The 21,559-nt window shown below is 38.6% G+C and overlaps 1 protein-coding gene across 2 annotated transcripts in view; it reads left to right on the forward strand.

Annotated features, from left to right (window-relative positions):
• IPCEF1 (interaction protein for cytohesin exchange factors 1) overlaps positions 1–15,681 on the forward strand; it is a 326,897-nt gene extending 311,216 nt beyond the window's left edge. For both annotated transcript variants that reach the window (XM_053710985.1, XM_053710984.1), the window contains one exon: positions 10,074–15,681. In XM_053710985.1, the coding sequence (XP_053566960.1) occupies positions 10,074–10,274 (201 nt within the window). In that variant the 3' untranslated portion in view covers positions 10,275–15,681. The remainder of the gene's footprint in view (positions 1–10,073) is intronic.
• The last annotated feature ends 5,878 nt before the right edge of the window (positions 15,682–21,559 follow it).

Genomic DNA, 21,559 nt, shown 5'->3' on the forward strand with positions numbered 1-21,559 from the left:
GGGTGGGCCTCATGGACTCTTGCCAATATGAAAGAAATGAATTTATCAGGTAAGTTCTTACATAAATTATGTTTTCTTTCATGTAATTGGCAAGAGTCCATGAGCTAGTGACATATGGGATATCAATACCCAAGATGTGGAGTCTTCCACTCAAGAGTCACTAGAGAGGGAGGGAATAAAATAAAAACAGCCATATTCCGCTGAAAAAGTAATCCACAACCCAAAAAATAAGTTATTTTCACTTTTGAAAGAAAAAAACTTAAATCAAAAGCAGAAGAATCAAACTGAAACAGCTGCCTGAAGAACTTTTCTACCAAAAACTGCTTCCGAAGAAGCAAATACATCAAAATGGTAGAATTTAGTAAATGTATGCAAAGAGGACCAAGTTGCTGCTTTGCAAATCTGATGAACTGAAGCTTCATTCTTAAAAGCCCACAAAGTGGAGACTGATCTAGTAGAATGAGCTGTAATTCTCTGAGGCGGGGTTTGACCCGACTCCAAATAAGCTTGATGAATCAAAAGTTTCAACCAAGAAGCCAAGGAAATAGCAGAAGCTTTCTGACCTTTCCTAGGACCAGAAAATAAAACAAATAAACTAGAAGTCTTCCTGAAATTTTTAGTAGCTTCCACATAATATTTCAAAGCTCTTACCACATCCAAAGAATGTAAAGATCTTTCCAAATAATTCTTAGGATTAGGACACAAGGAAGGAACAACAATTTCTCTATTAATGTTGTTAGAATTCACAACCTTAGGTAAAAATTGAAAAGAAGTCTGCAAAACTGCCTTATCCTGATGAAAAATCAGAAAAGGAGACTCACAAGAAAGAGCAGATAGCTCAGAAACTCTTCTAGCAGAAGAAATAGCCAAAAGGAACAACACTTTCCAGGAAAGTAGTTTAATGTCCAAAGAATGCATAGGCTCAAATGGAGGAGCCTGTAAAGCCTTCAGAACCAAATTAAGACTCCAAGGAGGAGAAATTGATTTAATGACAGGCTTAATACGAACTAAAGCCTGTACAAAACAGTGAATATCAGGAAGAATAGCAATCTTTCTGTGAAATAAAACAGAAAGAGCGGAGATTTGTCCTTTCAAGGAACTTGCAGACAAACCCTTATCCAAACCATCCTGAAGAAACTGTAAAATTCTAGGAATTCTAAAAGAATGCCAGGAGAATTTATGAGAAGAACACCATGAAATGTAAGTCTTCCAAACTCTATAATAAATCTTTCTAGAAACAGATTTACGAGCTTGTAACATAGTATTAATCACTGAGTCAGAGAAACCTCTATGACTTAGAACTAAGCGTTCAATTTCCATACCTTCAAATTTAATGATTTGAGATCCCGATGGAAAAATGGACCTTCAGATAGTAGGTCCGGCCATAACGGAAGTGGCCAAGGCGGGCAACTGGACATCCGAACCAGATCCGCATACCAAAACTTGTGTGGCCATGCTGGAGCCACCAGCAACACAAAAGACTGTTCCATGATGATTTTGGAGATCACTCTTGGAAGGAGAACTAGAGGAGGAAAGATGTAAGCAGGTTGATAACACCAAGGAAGTGTCAGCGCATCCACTGCTTCAGCCTGAACATCCCTGGACCTGGACAGGTATCTGGGAAGTTTCTTGTTTAGATGAGAGGCCATGAGATCTATCTCTGGAAGCCCCCACATCTGAACAATCTGAGAAAACACATCTGGATGGAGAGACCACTCCCCTGGATGTAAAGTCTGGCGGCTGAGATAATCTGCCTCCCAATTGTCTACCAAATAGTGAAGCCAAAGCTTCAAGATAGAGAAAGTGCGCTAACAAGCTGAAAGTATACACACCATATTTGGAATTGAAGTGAAAATTTAATAAACATATAGAATAAGATACACAAATATATACACTAAAAATAGGGACGTCTCCCTGTAATGTAAATACAACTAGGAAAAAATCCTAATGAAAAAACAGGTTAAAACCTATAAATGATGAATAATGCAGATACTAATTGATAATCTATGACATAAAAAAGATATAGCATAAAAATGATAATTAAAAGATATGGCATAACAGTGATATCATAAAATAAAATAAAACTTAAAAGACAAGCACCAAGTTCATATGTATCAACACAGTGCAGGTGGCCGTATGCAAATGAATGCCGATATTGGAACAGTGGAAAGAAAATAACGGCTTGTACCACAAAAAGATACAGTTTACTGTACCGTAAGTCAAGAGAGTGTTCAGAGGGTGTTACCGAGGAGAAGAAATCCTTCGGTCAAGGCTTGGACCGCGGCTGCAGTAACTGCCGTTCCTGGAGATAGAAGTGTGCAAACCTCTGCACATGTGAGTCGGCGTCTGACGTCACAGGCTTCTCATCGGCTCCTCTCAGGGTGTTACTCGCTGCTCCAGCAGCGTAAAGGAAAAGCAGCTGATTGCTGTGTCCTGGTGGGAACTTTCTGTGAAGGCAGACTTGGCTGCTGTAGGTATGTTTAATGATCCAATACAATAGTGGGGCACAAGTTATCCCTCACCAGGATGTGTACAGCAACAAGGGGGGCTTGCTTGCTGTACACATCCTGGTGAGGGATAACTTGTGCCCCACTATTGTGGGGATACTTTAACCAATAATAGTGAATATATACATACAGACCTAAGAAGCAAGTCTGTATTTTATCCCAAGCATGAGAAAGGCCCTATAATAGAGACATTTGAGAAATTGATCCTGAGGGACATTGAAAATCTGACTGAGGATAAAATAAATAAAACATATAGCAATCTAAGTAGGAAACAACTAATGATCATTAGTGAATTGGAGATGGATGATATAATTATAAAGCCCGCAGACAAGGGCGGGGGAATAGTCATCTTAGATCGGGCAGACTATCAAATAATGTGTGAAAATATTGTAAAAGATAACGACACTTATAAAAAATTACTGAGTGATCCAACGAAAAGATACAATGAGGAATTAATAAAATTAATAGATTCTGCACATGACAAAGGAATACTTAATGACAAAGAGAGAGGCTATATAGTACCCAAATTTCCAAAAATTCCCCTACTATATTGCTTGCCAAAAATTCACAAAACACTTATTAACCCACCAGGTCGGCCGATTATCTCAGGAATCGGATCCCTGACAGCACATTTATCGGAATATCTGGATATCTTTTTACAAAAATATGTCAGGACATTACCGTCATACTTAAAAGATTCTACAGATGTTCTGAAATTAGTAGACACCATCACCTGGCAGGAGGATTACCTCCTTGCCACGTGTGATGTGACGTCATTATATACCTGTATAAATCACCATGACGGTATATTAGCCGTTAAACACTTCTTAGACAAAGATGAGACCTTGAAAGAGGAACAAAAAGGTTTCCTTATAGACTCTATCAAATTCATTTTAACGCATAATTTCTTCAGTTATGACTCTCAGTTTTTTAATCAAGAAAGAGGAACAGCAATGGGCACCAGGTTTGCTCCAAGTTATGCAAATTTATTTATGGGTTTTTGGGAACATTTTTTTCTCAGCAATACCAACTTTGGAGCAAACCTGGTGTCTTACAAGCGTTATATAGATGACATCCTTATTATTTGGAGGGGTGATGAAGTTAGGTTAAATGAGTTTATTGAAAGTATGAATAATAATGAGATGAATCTCCGTTTTACTTGTGAAAAAAGCAAAAAAAGTGTGAATTTCTTAGATCTAGAACTATTCCCTGTGAACAATCAAATACATTCAAAAACACATTTTAAAAATGTGGATGCAAACAGCTATATCCACCACACGAGCTGTCACCATCCAAGATGGATTGACAATATTCCTAAAGGACAGTTCCTACGTATAAAGAAAAATTGTACAAATATAACCGATTTTGATAGTCAGTCTGAAAAATTAAAACAGAAATTTGTAGATAGGGGCTATAATGATAAAAAGATAGAAGAAATAAGACAAGTAAATAGATGTGATTTGGTAAATAAAAATGGGTTTAAAAATAAAAAAAACCCTAAAAGAATTCAACAAGCTGCAGATGATAACTTATTTATTCCATTTATCACAAATTATAGTAATAATAAATTTCTGATAGAAAAAATACTAAAAAAACATTGGGGAATACTAAAGAACGATGAGCTCATAGGCTCTCTACTCCCTAAAAAACCACAAATTATTTATAAGAAGGCTCGAAACGTAAAGTCCATTCTAGCACCAACTGAAAATAAAAATAAAAATAGACATAAGATTATGAATAAAGAAAAACAAATGGATTTAAAAGGTAACACCTTAAAAGGTTTTTTTCCATGCCTAACCTGTAAGGCGTGTAAACACTCCAAAAAGGAAAAGGAATTCAAATCAACTGTTACAGGAAAATCCTATAAAATTAGAGACACCATAAGGTGCTCAGACAAATCGGTTATCTATCTAATACAGTGTAAATGTGGCAAGCAATATATAGGGGAATCAGAAAGACCCCTACGAGACCGGATTCGTGAACATATCTGGTCGATTGAAAATCACGATTTAGATAGGAACAAAGATCTCCCTATACCAAAACACTTCATTACCTGCAATGGGGGAGATATGAAGTGTTTTTCATATATGGGTATAGACAAGTTGAAAAAGAACTGGAGAGGGGGAAATGCACAGTCAGAATTACTTAAAAAAGAGACCAAATGGATTTTTGATCTAAAATCGCTTAAACCGAACGGCCTAAACTTAGATTTCGATATAGGGTGTTTCCTTAGAGAATAAATCCTATTTGTTCCTTTCCCTTTAGTTTTGCTTGTTTTGTAAATTATCTTAACTTTTTTATTTATATTGCGGACTTAAAATTATATTTGTTGAATATATCCGTTTAGATTACTGTATGGTTCTCTATTAGGTTATACTTAAGCAATATAAATTGATACTGGGACAATATAATTGACATAGAGAGTTGTTTTTTGACTATTATAACCCATATTTTTTTAAAAAACTTTTAAAAAAACCTGTTTTTCCCTGCGGGGTGTGCTTTGGAGGGGATAATATAGGGGGTGCAAGTGAAAAATGAAAATAAATTTCCCCTTTCTGTATGTTTCTACGAATCCATTATAAATAAAAATGATTGTTAATCTTAAAAGAATCTAAAATTGATCATCAAATAAGCTGAAATTTGAAGGGCAAATTGTGCATCTTTAAATGTATTATGAATAAGAGCAGAAAGTAACAATAGAAAAAATGTATCATTTTGTATCTGTATCGCAATTCCCTTTGTTTTGAATTAATGCCTAACCAATCATATGCAGGGGTGACGGTATAAAAGACCTGACCTCCCATCTATCAGGAGCTTGACAAAGGCCCAGACCGGGCTGAAACGCGTTGCTCCGCCCACTTTTCTAACACACAGGTGACTGGAACTAATTACCAGCGTCGAGACCGCACAGAGACCCAGAGCACAGTTTGGTCTATCTGGCGCGAGTGCTGATACGGATTGTAAAAGACAAGAGGTTTCCTTCATTTCGGGGATCCATCCAGCAGTGACCTAATCCAGGACCGCTATAGAGAGACAGCTGGGACTTCATAGAGCATTTTCGGTCTCCGGTTAAAACATCACTAACTTCCAGCTGACGTGGATCTTCCTTGGTTTCCAATGGGATCTTTGTTCTCTATCTCGAATTAATCATTTGTGATAGTGATTGTCTCATTGTTGTTTTATTGTTATTTTATTTATGCAATTTTATTTTGAGGTTTTAGGGATTTTATTGATACTACATTGTCAAACGCCTGATCAGAGTGTTATTTAAATTTGGTTTTAAAAGTATTTTTGTGCACGATTAAGACTGTAATAAAATGTGTTTATTTTTTACTTGCACCATTACTCTGGTTCATCCTTAAGCACATCCCTTAATTTGGGTTTATTAATCAACTACCCAGTTTTTACATATTTGTAAGGAATTATCATTTCCATCATACTAAGGTAATTTATTGTTTATAGTATACAATAATTAGAACCTTTGCATTACCAATTTAAGCTACATGTTAGCGCCAGGGGTTATTATAGTAATATCCTTATTACTATTGTATTATTGTATTCCTTTCTGTGGAGTTTGAGGATACTCCATTTACCCAGTGGTTTATTGGTAACTTTCCCAGCGCAGGTTGATCACACCCCTCAGTACAAAGTTGGTACTCTTACATAACGTTTCAAAATTTTCAGATCCAGAACTGGTCTAAACAAATTTTCTTTCTTTGGTACAATGAATAGGTTTGAATAAAACCCCAAACCTTGTTCCTGAAGAGGAACTGGCATGATTACCCCTGAAGACTCCAGGTCTGAAACACACTTCAGAAAAGCCTGAGCTTTTACTGGATTTACAGGGATGCGTGAGAGAAAAAATCTTCTCACAGGAGGTCTTACTTTGAATCCTATTCGATACCCTTGAGAGACAATGCTCTGAATCCAATGATTTTGGACAGATTTTATCCAACAATCCATGAAAAACCTTAATCTGCCCCCTACCAGCTAAGCTGGAATGAGGGCCGCACCTTCATGTGGACTTAGGGGCAGACTTTGGTTTCCTAAATGGCTTGGATTTATTCCAATTTGAGGAAGGCTTCCAACTGGAAGCAGATTCCTTGGGAGGAGGATTGAGTTTTTGTTCCTTATTCTGACGAAAGGAACGAAAACGGTGAGTAGCCTTAGATTTACCCTTAGGTTTTTTATCCTGAGGCAAAAAAACTCCTTTTCCTCCAGTGATAGTTGAAATAATAGAATCCAACTGAGAACCAAATAAATTATTACCTTGGAAAGAAAGAGATAGTAATCTAGATTTAGATGTCATATCAGCATTCCAAGATTTAAGCCACAAAGCTCTTCTAGCTAATACAGCTAAAGACATGGATCTAACATCAATTTTGATTATATCAAAAATTGCATCACAAATAAAATGATTAGCATGTTGCAGTAAGCGAACAATGCTAGATATGTCAAAATCCAATTCATGTTGCGCTAAATTTTCCAACCAGAAAGTTGATGCAGCCGCAACATCACCCAAAGAAATAGCAGGTCTGAGAAGATGACCTGAATATAAATAGGCCTTCCTTAGATAAGATTCAAGTTTCCTATCTAAAGGATCCCTAAAGGAAGTGCTATCTTCCATAGGAATAGTGGTACGTTTAGCAAGAGTAGAAATAGCCCCATCAACTTTGGGGACCTTTTCCCAAAACTCTATAGATTTTGCTGGTAAAGGATACAATCTCTTAAACCTTGAAGAAGGAATAAAGGAAGTACCTGGCTTATTCCATTCCCTAGAAATCATATCAGAAATAGCCTCAGGAATGGGAAAAACACCTGGGGAAACCACAGGAGGTTTAAAAACAGCATTTAAACGTTTATTAGACTGAACGTCAATAGGACTGGTTACCTCAATTTCCAAAGAAATTAACACTTCTTTTAATAAAGAACGCATATACTCTATTTTAAATAAATAAGTAGATTTGTCAGTGTCAATATCTGAGGAAGGATCTTCTGTTTCAGATAGATCCTCATCAGAAGAGGATGAATTATTATGTTGTTGGTCATTTGAAATTTCATCAGCTAAATGAGAAGTTTTAAAAGACCTTTTATGTTTATTAGAAGGTGGAAATGCAGACAAAGCCTTCATAATAGAATCAGAAACAAATTCTTTAAAATTTACAGGTATATCATGCACATTAGAAGTTGAAGGAACTGCAACTGGCAATGTACTATTACTGATAGAAACACTATCTGCATGTAAAAGTTTATCATGACAACTATTACAAATGACATTCGGTGGAATAATTTCTACAATTTTACAACAAATGCACTTAGCTTTTGTAGAACCCATGTCAGGCAGCAATGTTCCAGCAGAAACTTCAGAGGCAGGATCAGATTGGGACATCTTGCTCAATGTAAGAGAAAAAACAACATATAAAGCAAAATTATCTATTTCCTTAAATGACAGTTTCAGGAATGGGAAAAAATGCAAAAGCATAGGCCTCTTGATAGAAAAGAAAGCAGGAGGCAAACAACAATGGGGTATTGAAATAATGAAGAAAAATTGGCGCCAAGTATGACGCACAACGTAACGTAAACTTTTTTGGTGCCAAAAATGACCGGAAATGACACACTTGCGTCACTAATGACGCCGCCGTGTGAAAGGTCTCGGCGTCACGTATGATGCCGGAAATGACGAAGTTGCGTCAAAAACGTATTTTTCCGCGCCAAAAAAGTTTGCGCCAAAAATGACGCAATAAAGTCTAACATTTGACGCACCCGCGGGCCTAATACCCGCAAATGCAAAAAGTAGTCAAATTGAAAAAGACTAAACCCCAGGTAAGAAATAAATTTCTTAAAGTGTTTATATTCCCAAATATGAAACTGACAGTCTGCAGAAGGAAATACATGAACCTGACTCATGGCAAATATAAGTACAATACATATATTTAGAACTTTATATAAATGCATAACGTGCCAAACCATAGCTGGGGTGCCTTAAGTAATAAAAAACATACTTACCAAAAGACACCCATCCACATATAGCAGATAGCCAAACCAGTACTAAAACAGTTCTTAGTAGAGGTAATGGTAAATTTGAGAGTATATCGTCAATCTGAAAAGGGAGGTAGGAGATGAATCTCTATGACCGATAACAGAGAACCCATGAAAAAGACCCCCGTTAGAGAAATCATCGTATTCAATAGGTGATACTCCCTTCACGTCCCTCTGACATTCGCTGTACTCTGAGAGGAATCGGGCTTCAACAATGCTGAGAAGCGCATATCAATGTAGAAATCTTAGCACAAACTTACTTCACCACCTCCATAGGAGGCAAAGTTTGTAAAACTGAATTGTGGGTGTGGTGAGGGGTGTATTTATAGGCATTTTGAGGTTTGGGAAACTTTGCCCCTCCTGGTAGGATTGTATATCCCATATGTCACTAGCTCATGGACTCTTGCCAATTACATGAAAGAAAATTAGGTTTCATGTCTCTTTAACCTTTTTTCCTGCACATTACAAATAACAATAGTAGTAAATAATAATTAATTTAATAAGGTGGATAGAAAAACTAATGGGATAAGGATAGGTTTCTTAGTAGGGGGTATTCTTAAGGAGCTTAAAAAAAGTCTTGCTTTTGTGAGCTTGTATAGTACTAGAGGTAAAAAATTATATTGGATTTTGAAATACAATTACGTTAATCTAAGGGACGCCTGTCCCAATGTTGAGGATTTTTTCTCATGCCATAAGGGGAACACCATATGTAAGCACCTTGCAAGGAGAGCCAGCACATCCATTAGGTGAATCTAGGTCAGACATCCTCAAACTTGGCCCTCCAGAGGTTTTGGAACTACATTTCCCATGATGTTCAGCCAGCTGATGTAGTTCCAAAACCTCTGTTGGGCCAAGTTTGAAGATTTCTGATCTAGATAGTCTCATGGGAGCAAAATACCTTTTAAACATGGTTGGACTTATTTAATATACATACTAGCCTATGTTGGCTGATAGCTGTCACATGATACAGGGGGCCACAAAATGGAGGGGGGGGGGGATCTTTTTGTCAGAAGAAAAATAATTACTTCATTGTCTTTTTATTATGCAATTGTTAATTATGGAAGTCCTTTAAAGGGACACTGAACCCAATTTTTTTCTTCCGTGATTCAGATAGAGCAGGACATTTTAAGCAACTTTCTAATTTACTCGTATTATTACATTTTCTTCATTCTCTTGGTATCTTTATTTGAAATGCAAGAATGTAAGTTAAGATGCCGGCCCATTTTTGGCGAACAACCTGGGTTGTTCTTGCTGATTGGTGGATAAATTCATCCACCAATAAAAAAGTGCTTTCCAGAGTTTGAACCAATAAAAAAAGCTTAGATGCATTCTTTTTCAAATAAAGATAGCAAGAGAACAAAGAAAAAATTATAATAGGAGTAAATTAGAAAGTTACTTAAAATTGCAAGCTCTATCTGAATTGCGAAAGAAAAAAAATTGGGTTCAGTGTCCCTTTAAGCACAAAACCATTTGAATGCCTTGTAACTGTTACTAACTCAAACATCCATTTTCTGTTTTGCTGTAAAGTGTAAAGAACATGACCTGGCCATGATTAATCAGCTACTGCAAGACAATGAACTTACCTCAACGAAATACAGAACATGGAAGGATACCAACGTTATGCTGTTTCAGGATCTATATACTCCACCCTGTTTTACTGATAGTACTGAAATTACCATAGATGCTTCCTCTGTAGAAAATGCAACATGTACTAAAAATGACTCCTAAAGAAATGAATTTTCAGAACTGCTGAGATTTTGGACATGAATAACCATGATTTCATCATAACGGCTCATCATATACTTCAATGGGACTTTGGATTGATCAGATTTTATTGCATACAACCATGAATTTGTCACAGGTCTGGTAAAAATCCAATCTGCTATTTATCAAAGGCAAACTCACATTTTAATGTTCATCAAAACCTCAAAACGAATTTTCTGCAGAACTTTGTTGCATTTCGCTTATGTTAAACATCTGCTATAAATGATGTCTATTTACCCAAAAATATGACTGGCACAGTACATAAAAAAAATCCAATACTTAGAGTTACCAAGGATGGTGGAGAGCAGTATTGGAATTCATGGTGTAAAATCATAAATGTATTAAAATGCATGCTCTGTTTGCCTGAATAAACACTATGATAAACTAGGGATATTGTAAGTAAAATATTTGATCTTTGCAAAGGAAGCACAGGAAGATTTAATTAAAAATACTCATCCGAAAGGTGAAGAAGTTTCAATTTTGAACATTAGTAAATATTGAAATACAATTAAAGAAGCAATATTAAAACATTCTTTGATTTTTGTGCTACTGTGTGAACAGAACTTTGTCTTTATCACCAGGAAAGATATTAAACACATAGGAGGAGTTTCCTTTGCTGTTGTAGACTGGTGGTACCAACAAGAATCTCCATTAAAGTCTATGGAGATGTTTTATGTTACCACCAGTTTTCACCAGAAAATTTAATTTGGCTGCTCAGCAAATCAGAGGCAGCATATGTACATAGCTGCCAGTCACCCTCAATGTTTAGCTCTTGGTCAGCAGATCTGGAGCTGATGTTAGCTATATATTTAATAGACATGAGCCTAGACAAAAAACATTCAGACAAATTATTTGTCATGAAAAAATATTTTCTTCATTCACATTTAGTTCTTGGGATCGTTTTTTGTTAACCTCGTATTTTTAAACCTACATGACGTTCAAGTAGTAGCTAGTGCTACTGCTACAAGCCAGCAAGAAAAAAAGGGAAGCTTAAATACATATTGGCTGACACAGGAATCAATCACCGAACAAGGACATTGCTGGCTATAGTTAATGAATAGTGTAAATTTTAACTTCTGAAACCTTTTCCGCCTTTGGAGGAATGTTTTAACTACATGAATGAAGGAACAATTTTTTTTTCTGAGCCTTCATTTGTTGTTCATGTTTGTTTATTCATTAAATTAATTGCTCATTTTTCATTTAGAAATTAATGAAAGAATACAACAAAATTAATGGTATTTTGAATTTGTTTAAAATCTGAAAGCTCATGTCTAAAAACTGCAGTATTCTGCTATTTTCAGAACTGGATTTATTAAGTGCAACACACACATATCTGGATTTGCACAGTTATTTTTGGGTTGCACTTTTTCTCTAATAAATCCCGTACCAACAATAGCCGAATACTTCAGACTGCAGCCATTTGTGGCATTTGTTTCACTAAACGAATGCTGTAAACTAATAAATGCACATACCTACTCGCTAGTCTGTCTATTGCAGTTTAAGTATATAGTTCTGTTCACATAACAGTAAAATAATAAAATCCTGTAGCACTTTTAAATAAGCTTTTTTATCATCCTGAATTTGAGGTCAAATAAAAAGATATAGGGGTAGATCTAATAAAGGGTGAGCGGACATGATTCCCTGTAGCGAATCATGTCTGCTCGACCTCGCTAAATGCCAACAGCATACGCTGCCTGCATTTAACATTGCACAAGCAATGGTGAAATGCTTGTGCAATGCTGCCCCCTGCTCACCGGTGGCTAGCAGGGTCCGTCAATCATCCCGATCGGAACGGGATGATTTCAGTCCACTATTTAAAAGGTGGCGGCCAAGTTAACTTAACTTCCATTTCAGACGGACCCGCTGCTTCATAAATGGAGCGCGTAGTGTTAAATATCAGGAAAAATTATCAGGACACAATGTATAATGAACTGAAATTAACTGTACCTGATTTAATCTGGGGGCTGATAACTGTGAACTAAAGGTACAGTGTAGTAGAATAAATTATATTGTGCATGTAAATGGGCAGCAGCAACATATTTTTGTGCATGAAAAAGTTTAATTTATAACTGTTTAAATATAAACTCTAATGAAGAGGAAATTTATATTTGTATTAAGTGATACTGGTGTACTAATGTGCTTTGGCTAAGTGCGCACACTCCCACAGTTCTGCTGGGTAAAAAAAAAACCACACAGGCATCCACAAGCCTAACAAGAAAATTCTATTTGAGCACAAGAACAGAAAAAAACAAGGCTATGTGAATTTATAATAAACTACTACTCAAATTCAATTTTTTTTTATATCCCTTTAAAAAGCATAAAAAATGACCAAATTTCATGTTTAGAACTCTATTATGTTCTGAAATGTTCTGCTGTAACTGAATTAATTTGAACATACACATGAAAGGGCTCAAGTAGTTCATTATCATTCCACAGAACTAAAACTGAATTACAGTTAGGTAATGTATTACTTGCTATAATATTAAGACAATAAAACACTTCAGCCATAGATTACTAAAGACACGTGCACACTCCTGAGCTCTTATCAGCCTACCTAGTTTTACTCTTCAATAAAAGATACCAAGAGTATGAAGCAAATTTGATAACATAAGTAAATTGAAAATTTGTTTAAAATTGCATGCACTATCCGAAAGACAAGTTTAATTTTGACTTTACTGTCCCTTTAATTTGTAAATGAATAAAGTTGCAAATACTATTTTGTGTTGTTAAAAACTTATCGGCTATATTATAGAAACTATGGCTTAGATTACAAGTGGAGCTGTATTTTGCTTAAGATTTCTAGCATAAATTGTGCTTTAGTGAAATCATACTGTGTATATTATTATTATCGGTTATTTGTAGAGCGCCAACAGATTCCGCAGCGCTATATCTCGCGGGCATCTGTGCACTTGTATTAAAAGTTGATAGTATCACTAAAGCGCAAGTTACCAGAGCTGAAAGTAACCTGGTTCCTATTGTGAAGTTACCAAAAACCTACCAGTTACACCTTATATACAAATGCAAAGCACCAATACAAGAGCTATTCAGCATGAATATTACTTACAAGTGTTGTACCGTGTGAAATGACAATAGCAATTTCCATGCATGAAATTACCTTTTTCACGTCCAATAGAATAGTAAAACTTGTTAGTGGATAATTGACACATTCAAGCTGGGGCATAATGGGTATACAGGGCATGTTTATATAATGTGTAATTTATTGTCTTTATTATAAAACAAAATTCTAAGCTAATTTATTGTAAAAAAAAAAGGTTTTATTTTGGCAATGTTATGGTGTAAAAAATATTAATTTCAATGGTATAAATGGTGCCTTTTTAAAAAAACATATAAATGACACATCATACACACATGTACTGTATACCCATAATGTCCCAGCTTGAATGTATTGAACACTAATGTAATTTATTTTCAAAAACAAATACCATTGATTTCACAACCTCTAATTATATATGTTATTGTCACCACATCACAACATGAAGTAATGTACATTCAAAAATAGCCTTAATGAATCTAGACAGTGTACTGAGATTTATTTTTCTCTCCCCTTTAATGTTTCCAATTACACATTTTACCTGCTGGAGTGCATTTAATTGTTTACAAATAGCCCCTTTACATTTATTTGAAATAGCTGCTTTTGCCTGTTGTATCCACAGCTATACTGTGAATTTCAATACTTAAGTACTGGTAATAGAAAGGCTGTATAAACAAGGATGTTTAGAAAAAAACATGCTCCCAGTAGGGGTGCATGGGACAAAGAGATAATAAAATGTTCATTTTTCCATTGTTCTCTTTAAGTTCTGGTCTCACTGAACTTGTGGGAGAAAAGATAAGGAAGATTTTATGTAAATATATAGATAAGCTAATGAAATCTGCGCTCCCTGCAGGCTCAGCCCATTTGATTGGTTTTAGGTTTATTTTAGCATAGACAGCAGTGTTCCTTTTAATGGGCAACCACACGGCTAATTTTATTGACCACCCAGTTAAAATATAAGCCAATATTAAACTAAAAATGAACTAATATTAAACTTTTTCAATATTTAATTCACAAATTGTCATAATAAACATTTATGTTAAAGTATGCAATTAATTTGTGCTTTGTAGAGCAGAAACTATACCTAAAGACACAATTTCCCATAGATTTTAAAACCTGCAGCTGGTATCACAAGTTATTGTACAGACTGTCACTTTAAATACATCTAAAACGGCATTAGTGTGGCTTTTTTTCTATGCACAAAATTAATGTTCATTGTAAAAGGTGTGAAAATAAAACCTAAGAGGACAGTTTTGTGGTTTATGAAGTTCTGTATGAACAGTCACAATGACTTTACCAGAGCCTTTCACTTTGGTTAATATTTCCCGCATTAATATTATTATCACTCAAGTACAAAGGCTAAACATGTCATTTCCACTTGGCTCTCGTCATTAACAGTAAATGGACTGTTAGTTACAGGTTGTAATATTTTTTTCCATGTAGTTATATTGTGTGATCTAGCGGTAATACTCGCATTCACCTTTGCTCTTTTCGCAGTAATGATTGTGCTCCACTTGTAATCTAGGCCTATTTGTATAGGCATTCAGAGGAGTGAATATTGCTCCAATATACAATTATATACATTAACATCTGGTTATAATAACATTCCCCTGGAAAAAAAATCTGCATATTCCCGTGACTAATTGGATTGGTAAGTCAATGGGTATATATTTCATTCATTGGGGCATTTTTATCAAGCTCCGTATGGAGCTTAATGCCCCGTGTTTCTGGCGAGCCTGCAGACTCGCCAGAAACAGCAGTTATGAAGCAGCGGTCACAAAGACCGCTGCTCCATAACCTGTCCGCCTGCTCTGAGCAGGCGGACACACATCGCCACAATACAACCTGATCGAGTACGATCGGATTGATTGACACCGAGTCAGCAGGGGGCGGCGTTGCACCAGCAGCTCTTGTAAGCTGCTGGTGCAATGCTGAATACGGCGAGGTCTTATTCAGCGAGGTCTGGTGGACCTGATCCGCACTGTTGGATCAGGTCTGCCAGACCTTGATAAATATGCCCCATTGGCTTCTCTAGTGTAAATGTAGCCTTAATCCTATGGAAACGTCTAAATATTGGCCTGGGGAGGTATTAGGACTTACAAAATCATTTTACCTTCGAATATGTTCCTTTTAGTCCTTACTCTACTTACTTTCACATATTTATTGGACTAAAAAAATTATAATACAGTATAATGAAAAAGCAGATGTTTGTGGTTTCATAAAATGTAAACTACTAGGAAGTTGTAATTTAAATGTATGTATAAATGTATTTGTGTTGTAAATTATATTTGTGCAATAAAAAAAATCTTAAAAAACAAACTGCTTTTATCCAAATGTGTTTGTATAAGATCTTTTATTGTATGCTAGTCCTTAAGCCTGTGTACACAGGCCATTTTTTGCAGTACAGTGGTCCCACCCCTTGCTCTCTCTCTCCCCCCTCTCTTTTGCTCTCTCTCCCCCCCTCTCTTTTGCTCTCCCCACCTCTCTTTTGCTCTCTCCCCCCCTCGCTTTTGCTCTCTCCCCCCTCTCTTTTGCTCTCTTCCCTCTCTTGCTTTCTCTCCCTCCTCTCTTTTGCTCTCTCTCCCCATCTCTTTTGGTCTCTCTCTCTCCCCCCCTCTTTTTCTCCCCACTCTTTTGCTCTCTCTCCCCTTCTCTTTTGCGCTCTCTCTCCCCTCTCTCTTTTACTCTCTCCCCCCTCTCTTTTGTTCTCTCTCTCCCCCCTCTCTTTTGCTGTCTCTCACTCTCTCTCCCCCCTCTATTTTGCGCTCTCTCCACCCCCACTCTTTTGCTCTCTTCTCTCTCCCCCTCTCTTTTGCTCTCTCTCCCCCTCTTTGCTCTCTCCCCCTCTTTTGTTCTCTCTCTCCCCCTCTCTTTTGCTGTCTCTCTCCCCCCTCTATTTTGCGCTCTCTCCACCCCCCTCTCTTTTGCTCGCTCTCCCCCTCTCTTTTGCTCGCTCTCTCTTTCTCTTTTGCTCGCTCTCTCCTTCTCTCCCCCTCTATTTTGCTCTCTCTCCCCTCTCTGTTGCTCTCTCTCCCCTTCTCTTTTGCTCTCTCTCTCTCTCTCTACCCCTCTCTTTTGCTCTCTCTCCCCCTCTCTTTTGCTCTCTCTTCCCCCTCTCTTTTGTGCTCACGCCCACTCCTGCCCAGTCACGCCCCCACCATGGCCGCTCCTGACTGCGCTTGCTCACGCCCCCACCACATCCAGCCCCGTCCGGCCCCGCCCGCTGCCCATCGTTCTTGCAGCAGACAGCAGATCAGGTGTGTTTGTCTAAGGCCAGGTGTGTTTGTCCTTGCGATGTCTCTACTGCGCATGACAGCTTCGGACAAACACACTTGGCCTTTTATATTATAGGATAAGTTGTATATATGAATGAAGAGTCACTGATAGCTGTCATGTTGATAATTATTGTACTATAATGCCATCTAGTGGGAATTTTGCATATAACCATTAAAGGAACCTGTCAATAAAACAAGATTATTTGAGAGAGTAAATCATTATTTATAAGAATTTAACTAATAGTAATGATATCAGACTTTCAATTTATAATCATTACTAGGTAAAACAATCTTTATTCTCTGTGAGTAATGGATTGTGGGATATAGTAGTATAGCACAGCAGTCATTTTTATACTTATATTTTTTTTTAACCATACTTTGCTCTTATAATGTATAGAGACCCTCCAGTGTCACTGTTAAAAAACAACAACAACAAAACATGTTCCCACACTGTTATACACTGCGCTCATGATGTAATACAATGGGAACAATGTGTATTATATTGTTACCACAATTTGACTATTTTGTGTGCCTGGCGGTCAAATAAATTAACATTTTCACTCCTGATCACAGCATTTTTACTGTGATCAGTCTGATCAGTACAATAGTACTGATAAGTAAATTTGGGGTATTATTTTTTTTGGGTGGTTAGTTGCAGTTTAACCATTTCCTTACATTTTTAAGTTTTTAACCCTTTCCAGCCCTTTCTTGCTGTTGCTGACCACTGCCCTTTGTTTGAGATCCTTCCCTGTTTTTTTCTCTTTTTTGTTAGTTTATATATTAAATTTTTTTTGGGGAGGGAACCGGGGGAAGGTAACTGGGGGGTGGTGAAGTGAAGTGGAATTGGTGGGTGGGTTGAGGGATTTACTGTTAGGAATAATAATAAATAAACTTCCCCTATGACATCACACTATATAGCAGAAGCTTACGCCTTACACAAGATTCAGGGAGTGAAACCTTATCTACCTTATTTGATAGCTTCATGCCTACCACCAACTACGAGGAGGCATCCAACAATATCCAATGCAAATTGGCTATCCCCAAATGTAACTGCCCCTGAAATACCCCCATTTACAGCAACTCCTGGCATCACAACCAACGTTACAGTTTGTGAGATGATTAATTATTTCACTTGTTTCTCACAGATGACATGTTTGAAAATATAGTTGCTAAAAAAAAAAAAGTTATATGCCAGCCATTATCTTTCAGAAAAAAATACCTGGCACCCCACTGACCTATCTGAAATTAAAAAGATTTGGGCACCGGTATTGTTAATGGACATAGTCAATAAACTAATTATACTTTCCTACTGGAACCAGAACCCCATCCGGGCTACCCCTCTTTTTCCAGGGATTATGAAGAGAGATAGATACGAACAGCTGCTGCGTTTTCATTTTAACGATAATGCCCAGTGCCCCCCTAGAAATGACCCCTTGCAGGATATTGCCCCTGATAAAACATCTGTCTGCTCCTAGGGTTCACATTTCCATCCCCCTTTTTTTCTACTTCCACCTAGTGATGTCGCGAACCGCGCGAACCGCCATTGACTTCAATAGGCAGGCAAACTTTAAAACCCACAAGGACTCTTTCTGGCCACAATAGTGATGGAAAAGTTGTTTCAAGGATACTAACACCTGGACTGTGGCATGCTGGAGGGGGATCCATGTCAAAACTCCCATGGAAAATTACATAGTTGATGCAGAGTCTGATTTTAACCCATAAAGGGCCTAAATCACCTAACATTCCAAAATTGTTTGCAATAATGTGCTTTAAAACATCAGTAATGATGTCGTATCGATCAGGTAGTGTAAGGGTTACGCCCGCTTCACAGTGACAGACCAAACTCCAAGTGTAACGCACCGCAAACAACCGCAAACAGTCCATTTGCACAACCACGAGATAGATAGATTTGATATATAGATACATAGATTACATAGCTCAATCGATGCAATATACATATGATCGATACAAATTACATAGATCAATAGATGCAATATACATTTGATAGATACAAATTACATCGATCAATAGATGCAATATCCATTTGATATATACGAATGTTATCGATCCAAAGATGCAATATACATTTGATAGATATGAATTACATCAATCAAAAGATGTAATATACATTCTATAGATACAAATTACATTGATCAATAGATGCAATATACATTTGATAGATACGTTTGATAGTTAGATCGATTTGATAGATAAATAGATAGATTTGAAAGATATATAATTTCCCTGACAGAGTATAACAATAAGACATGCGGTCTGGGACCCGTGGTGTGTTAAGTAGTACTATTCTTAGCAGTTTACTACTACCTGTTACTCCCCCTATCGGGGGAGGTCTATATGACCTGCATTTTTGGAACAGGGAGATGGAAGAAGATGATTGGTCTGTCCTCCTACTTCAAATTTGTCAAAAACACAAGTGGCTGTCTCAAAACAGTCTGGACACGAGATAGATAGATAGGATAGATATACATAGATTGATAGTTAGATATATAATTACCCTGACAAAGTATAATAATTAAACATGCGGTCTGGGACCCATGGTAACTAGGTTGTGTTAAGTAGTACTATTCTTAGCACTTTCATCCCTGTAACTTCTCCTATCGGGGGAGGTCTATATGGCCTGCATAATTACCATGACAAAGTATAACAACAAGACATGCGGTCTGGGACCCGTGGTAACTAGGTTGTGTAAAGTAAAACTTTTCTTAGCAGTTTAATCCCTCTTACTCCCCTTTCAGTGGAGGTCTATATGGCCTGCATGATTACCCTGACAAAGTATAACAACAAAACATGCGGTGTGGGACCCATGGTAACTAGGTTGTGTTAAGTAGTACTATTCTTAGAACTTTAATCCCTGTTACTCCCCCTATGAAGGGAGGTCTATATGGCCTGCATGATTACCCTGACAAAGTATAATAACAAAACATGCGGTCTGGGACCCATGGTAACTAGGTTGTGTTAAGTAGTACTATTCTTAGCACTTTCATCCCTGTAACTCCTCCTATCGGGGGAGGTCTATGTGACGGATACCCCTGGCTACCCCGACTCGGTAGCTCCGCCAAACGGGTCCTGCTTCCTCCCTGCCGATTGCAGCTATGTAGCTGGCAAGTGACCACAGCCTGTAGCCACCCCTGATGCCTGACAGCACAGTACTCAGGGTCCCACCCTGTGGCAGACTCCAGCTACCAGACTAGGTAGCTCTGTCAGAGTGTCCTTCCTCTGCCTGGAACAGGCTGCTATGTAGCCCAGGAAAAGTGATTGTAGCTGGAGCAAACCCAAATAACTAGACAGCCTAGCATTCAGGTTTAACAGGAACTCATTTTATTGAAAACACACACTCCTTTTATACAGTCAGCTCATCTTGATAAGACCCTGCACAATCCCACTATTTTCCCGCCATTCCCGCCCCTCTAGACAGCCCGGCACCTCCATAGGAGCCACAGTCTCACATAATCCCAATACATAGGAGTGGCGGTTTCGGATGATTCCGGTGGAGCGGCGGCACTTTCAGTGTGTCATTTTAAAGCTCTGAGTCCCCAGATGCCACAGTCCAAAAATCAGCATGATTCGTTACTGGGGACCGGAGTTACAGTCCGTTGAATTTATGGGGATAGGGGTGTCCAAAACCCCCAGTTCCAAAAGGAGCTCCACTCCGGCAATTCCCCCACCCCTTGTACTCCCCAGGGGCTACTAATCCCCAAAAGAACGGAGCTCTGGGGCACATGGTTGCTGGAGCAACCTGGGTTAAAGTTAGCGGGTGTTCTGCTGTCCTGTGGCCGACCGGGAGTTCCAGGAGCCTGGCCAGCCTAGGAGGGTTTTCCTGGTCATACACCAACTTTTCTCTGAACACAAAAACAAGCCAACACAAAGCAAACAAACAGCTTCCAGAGATGGTGGTTGCTCTGAGGAGCCCAAAACCACTGAGAAACAACAGGGGTGAGGTTGTAGGGGGGTGGGGGGTAGCCTTAGCCGTCTGATATCCGTGACATCTCCCCCCTCCAGTTCAGCAGACCCGGCTAGACCCTTAACGGGTCGGCCTGGGGCTGTCCGACAGTCGCCCTCCACTTCTCGGTTGCTGAGAGAGGTTATCCCATCTCTCCTGAGCTTGGGGCATCCTGGGGGGTTTCTGCTGGCGTTTATAATCTGCGCCCTGGACGCAGGGATAGTCACAAAATGCAAAGTCCCAAACAAGTTTGCTAAGACCGGCTCACAAACAATTGCTGTTCCACAAGTTCCAGTGTCCTTAAGTTCCATGGCCAAACTGTTTCCCTCTGTGACACTCTGTTGAGTACCGGCTGACCCACCCACAAACAAAGCCAGTACCGGTTTCCCGGCTGTATACCCACCCCAGACTGTTGGTGGATGTGGCTCCTTGGTGGGGCAGTCAAAACTCGGGTGCCCAAACTTGTGGCACCAACTGCATGAGCGGGTACCCCCCTGGCCTGCCCCCTGTGAGATATACTCCAGGACAAGAAAAGGGTATAGACCCTGCCAAGCTACTGAGGGGAGAGACCGTCTGTCTCCTCTCCCGAGAAGGAGATCTACTGCTGGGGAGGGAGGTCTGCTACCTCTGCTCCATGGGAAACTGTGCTGCCGCTGGGGAGAGAGACCGACTGTCTCCACTCCCAGAAAAGAATTTGGCCACTGGGGAGAGATATCGATACCCATCTCTCCCTGCAAGGGCTTCTCTGTATGGGGAGGGGGGACGACTACCTCCGCTCCCAGGGGATGGCTCTGCCGCTGGGGAGAGAGACCGACTGTCTCCTCTCTCAGCTCCTGGCTCTGCCGCTGGGGAGAGAGACCGACTGTCTCCTCTCCCGGCTCTGCCGCTGGGGAGAGAGACCGACTGTCTCCTCTCCCGGGAAGGGGTTCTGTTTACAGGGAGGGAGGAAGACTATGTCCTC

Source organism: Bombina bombina, chromosome 4 (genome assembly GCF_027579735.1).
Source record: "Bombina bombina isolate aBomBom1 chromosome 4, aBomBom1.pri, whole genome shotgun sequence".
Lineage (NCBI taxonomy): Eukaryota > Metazoa > Chordata > Amphibia > Anura > Bombinatoridae > Bombina > Bombina bombina.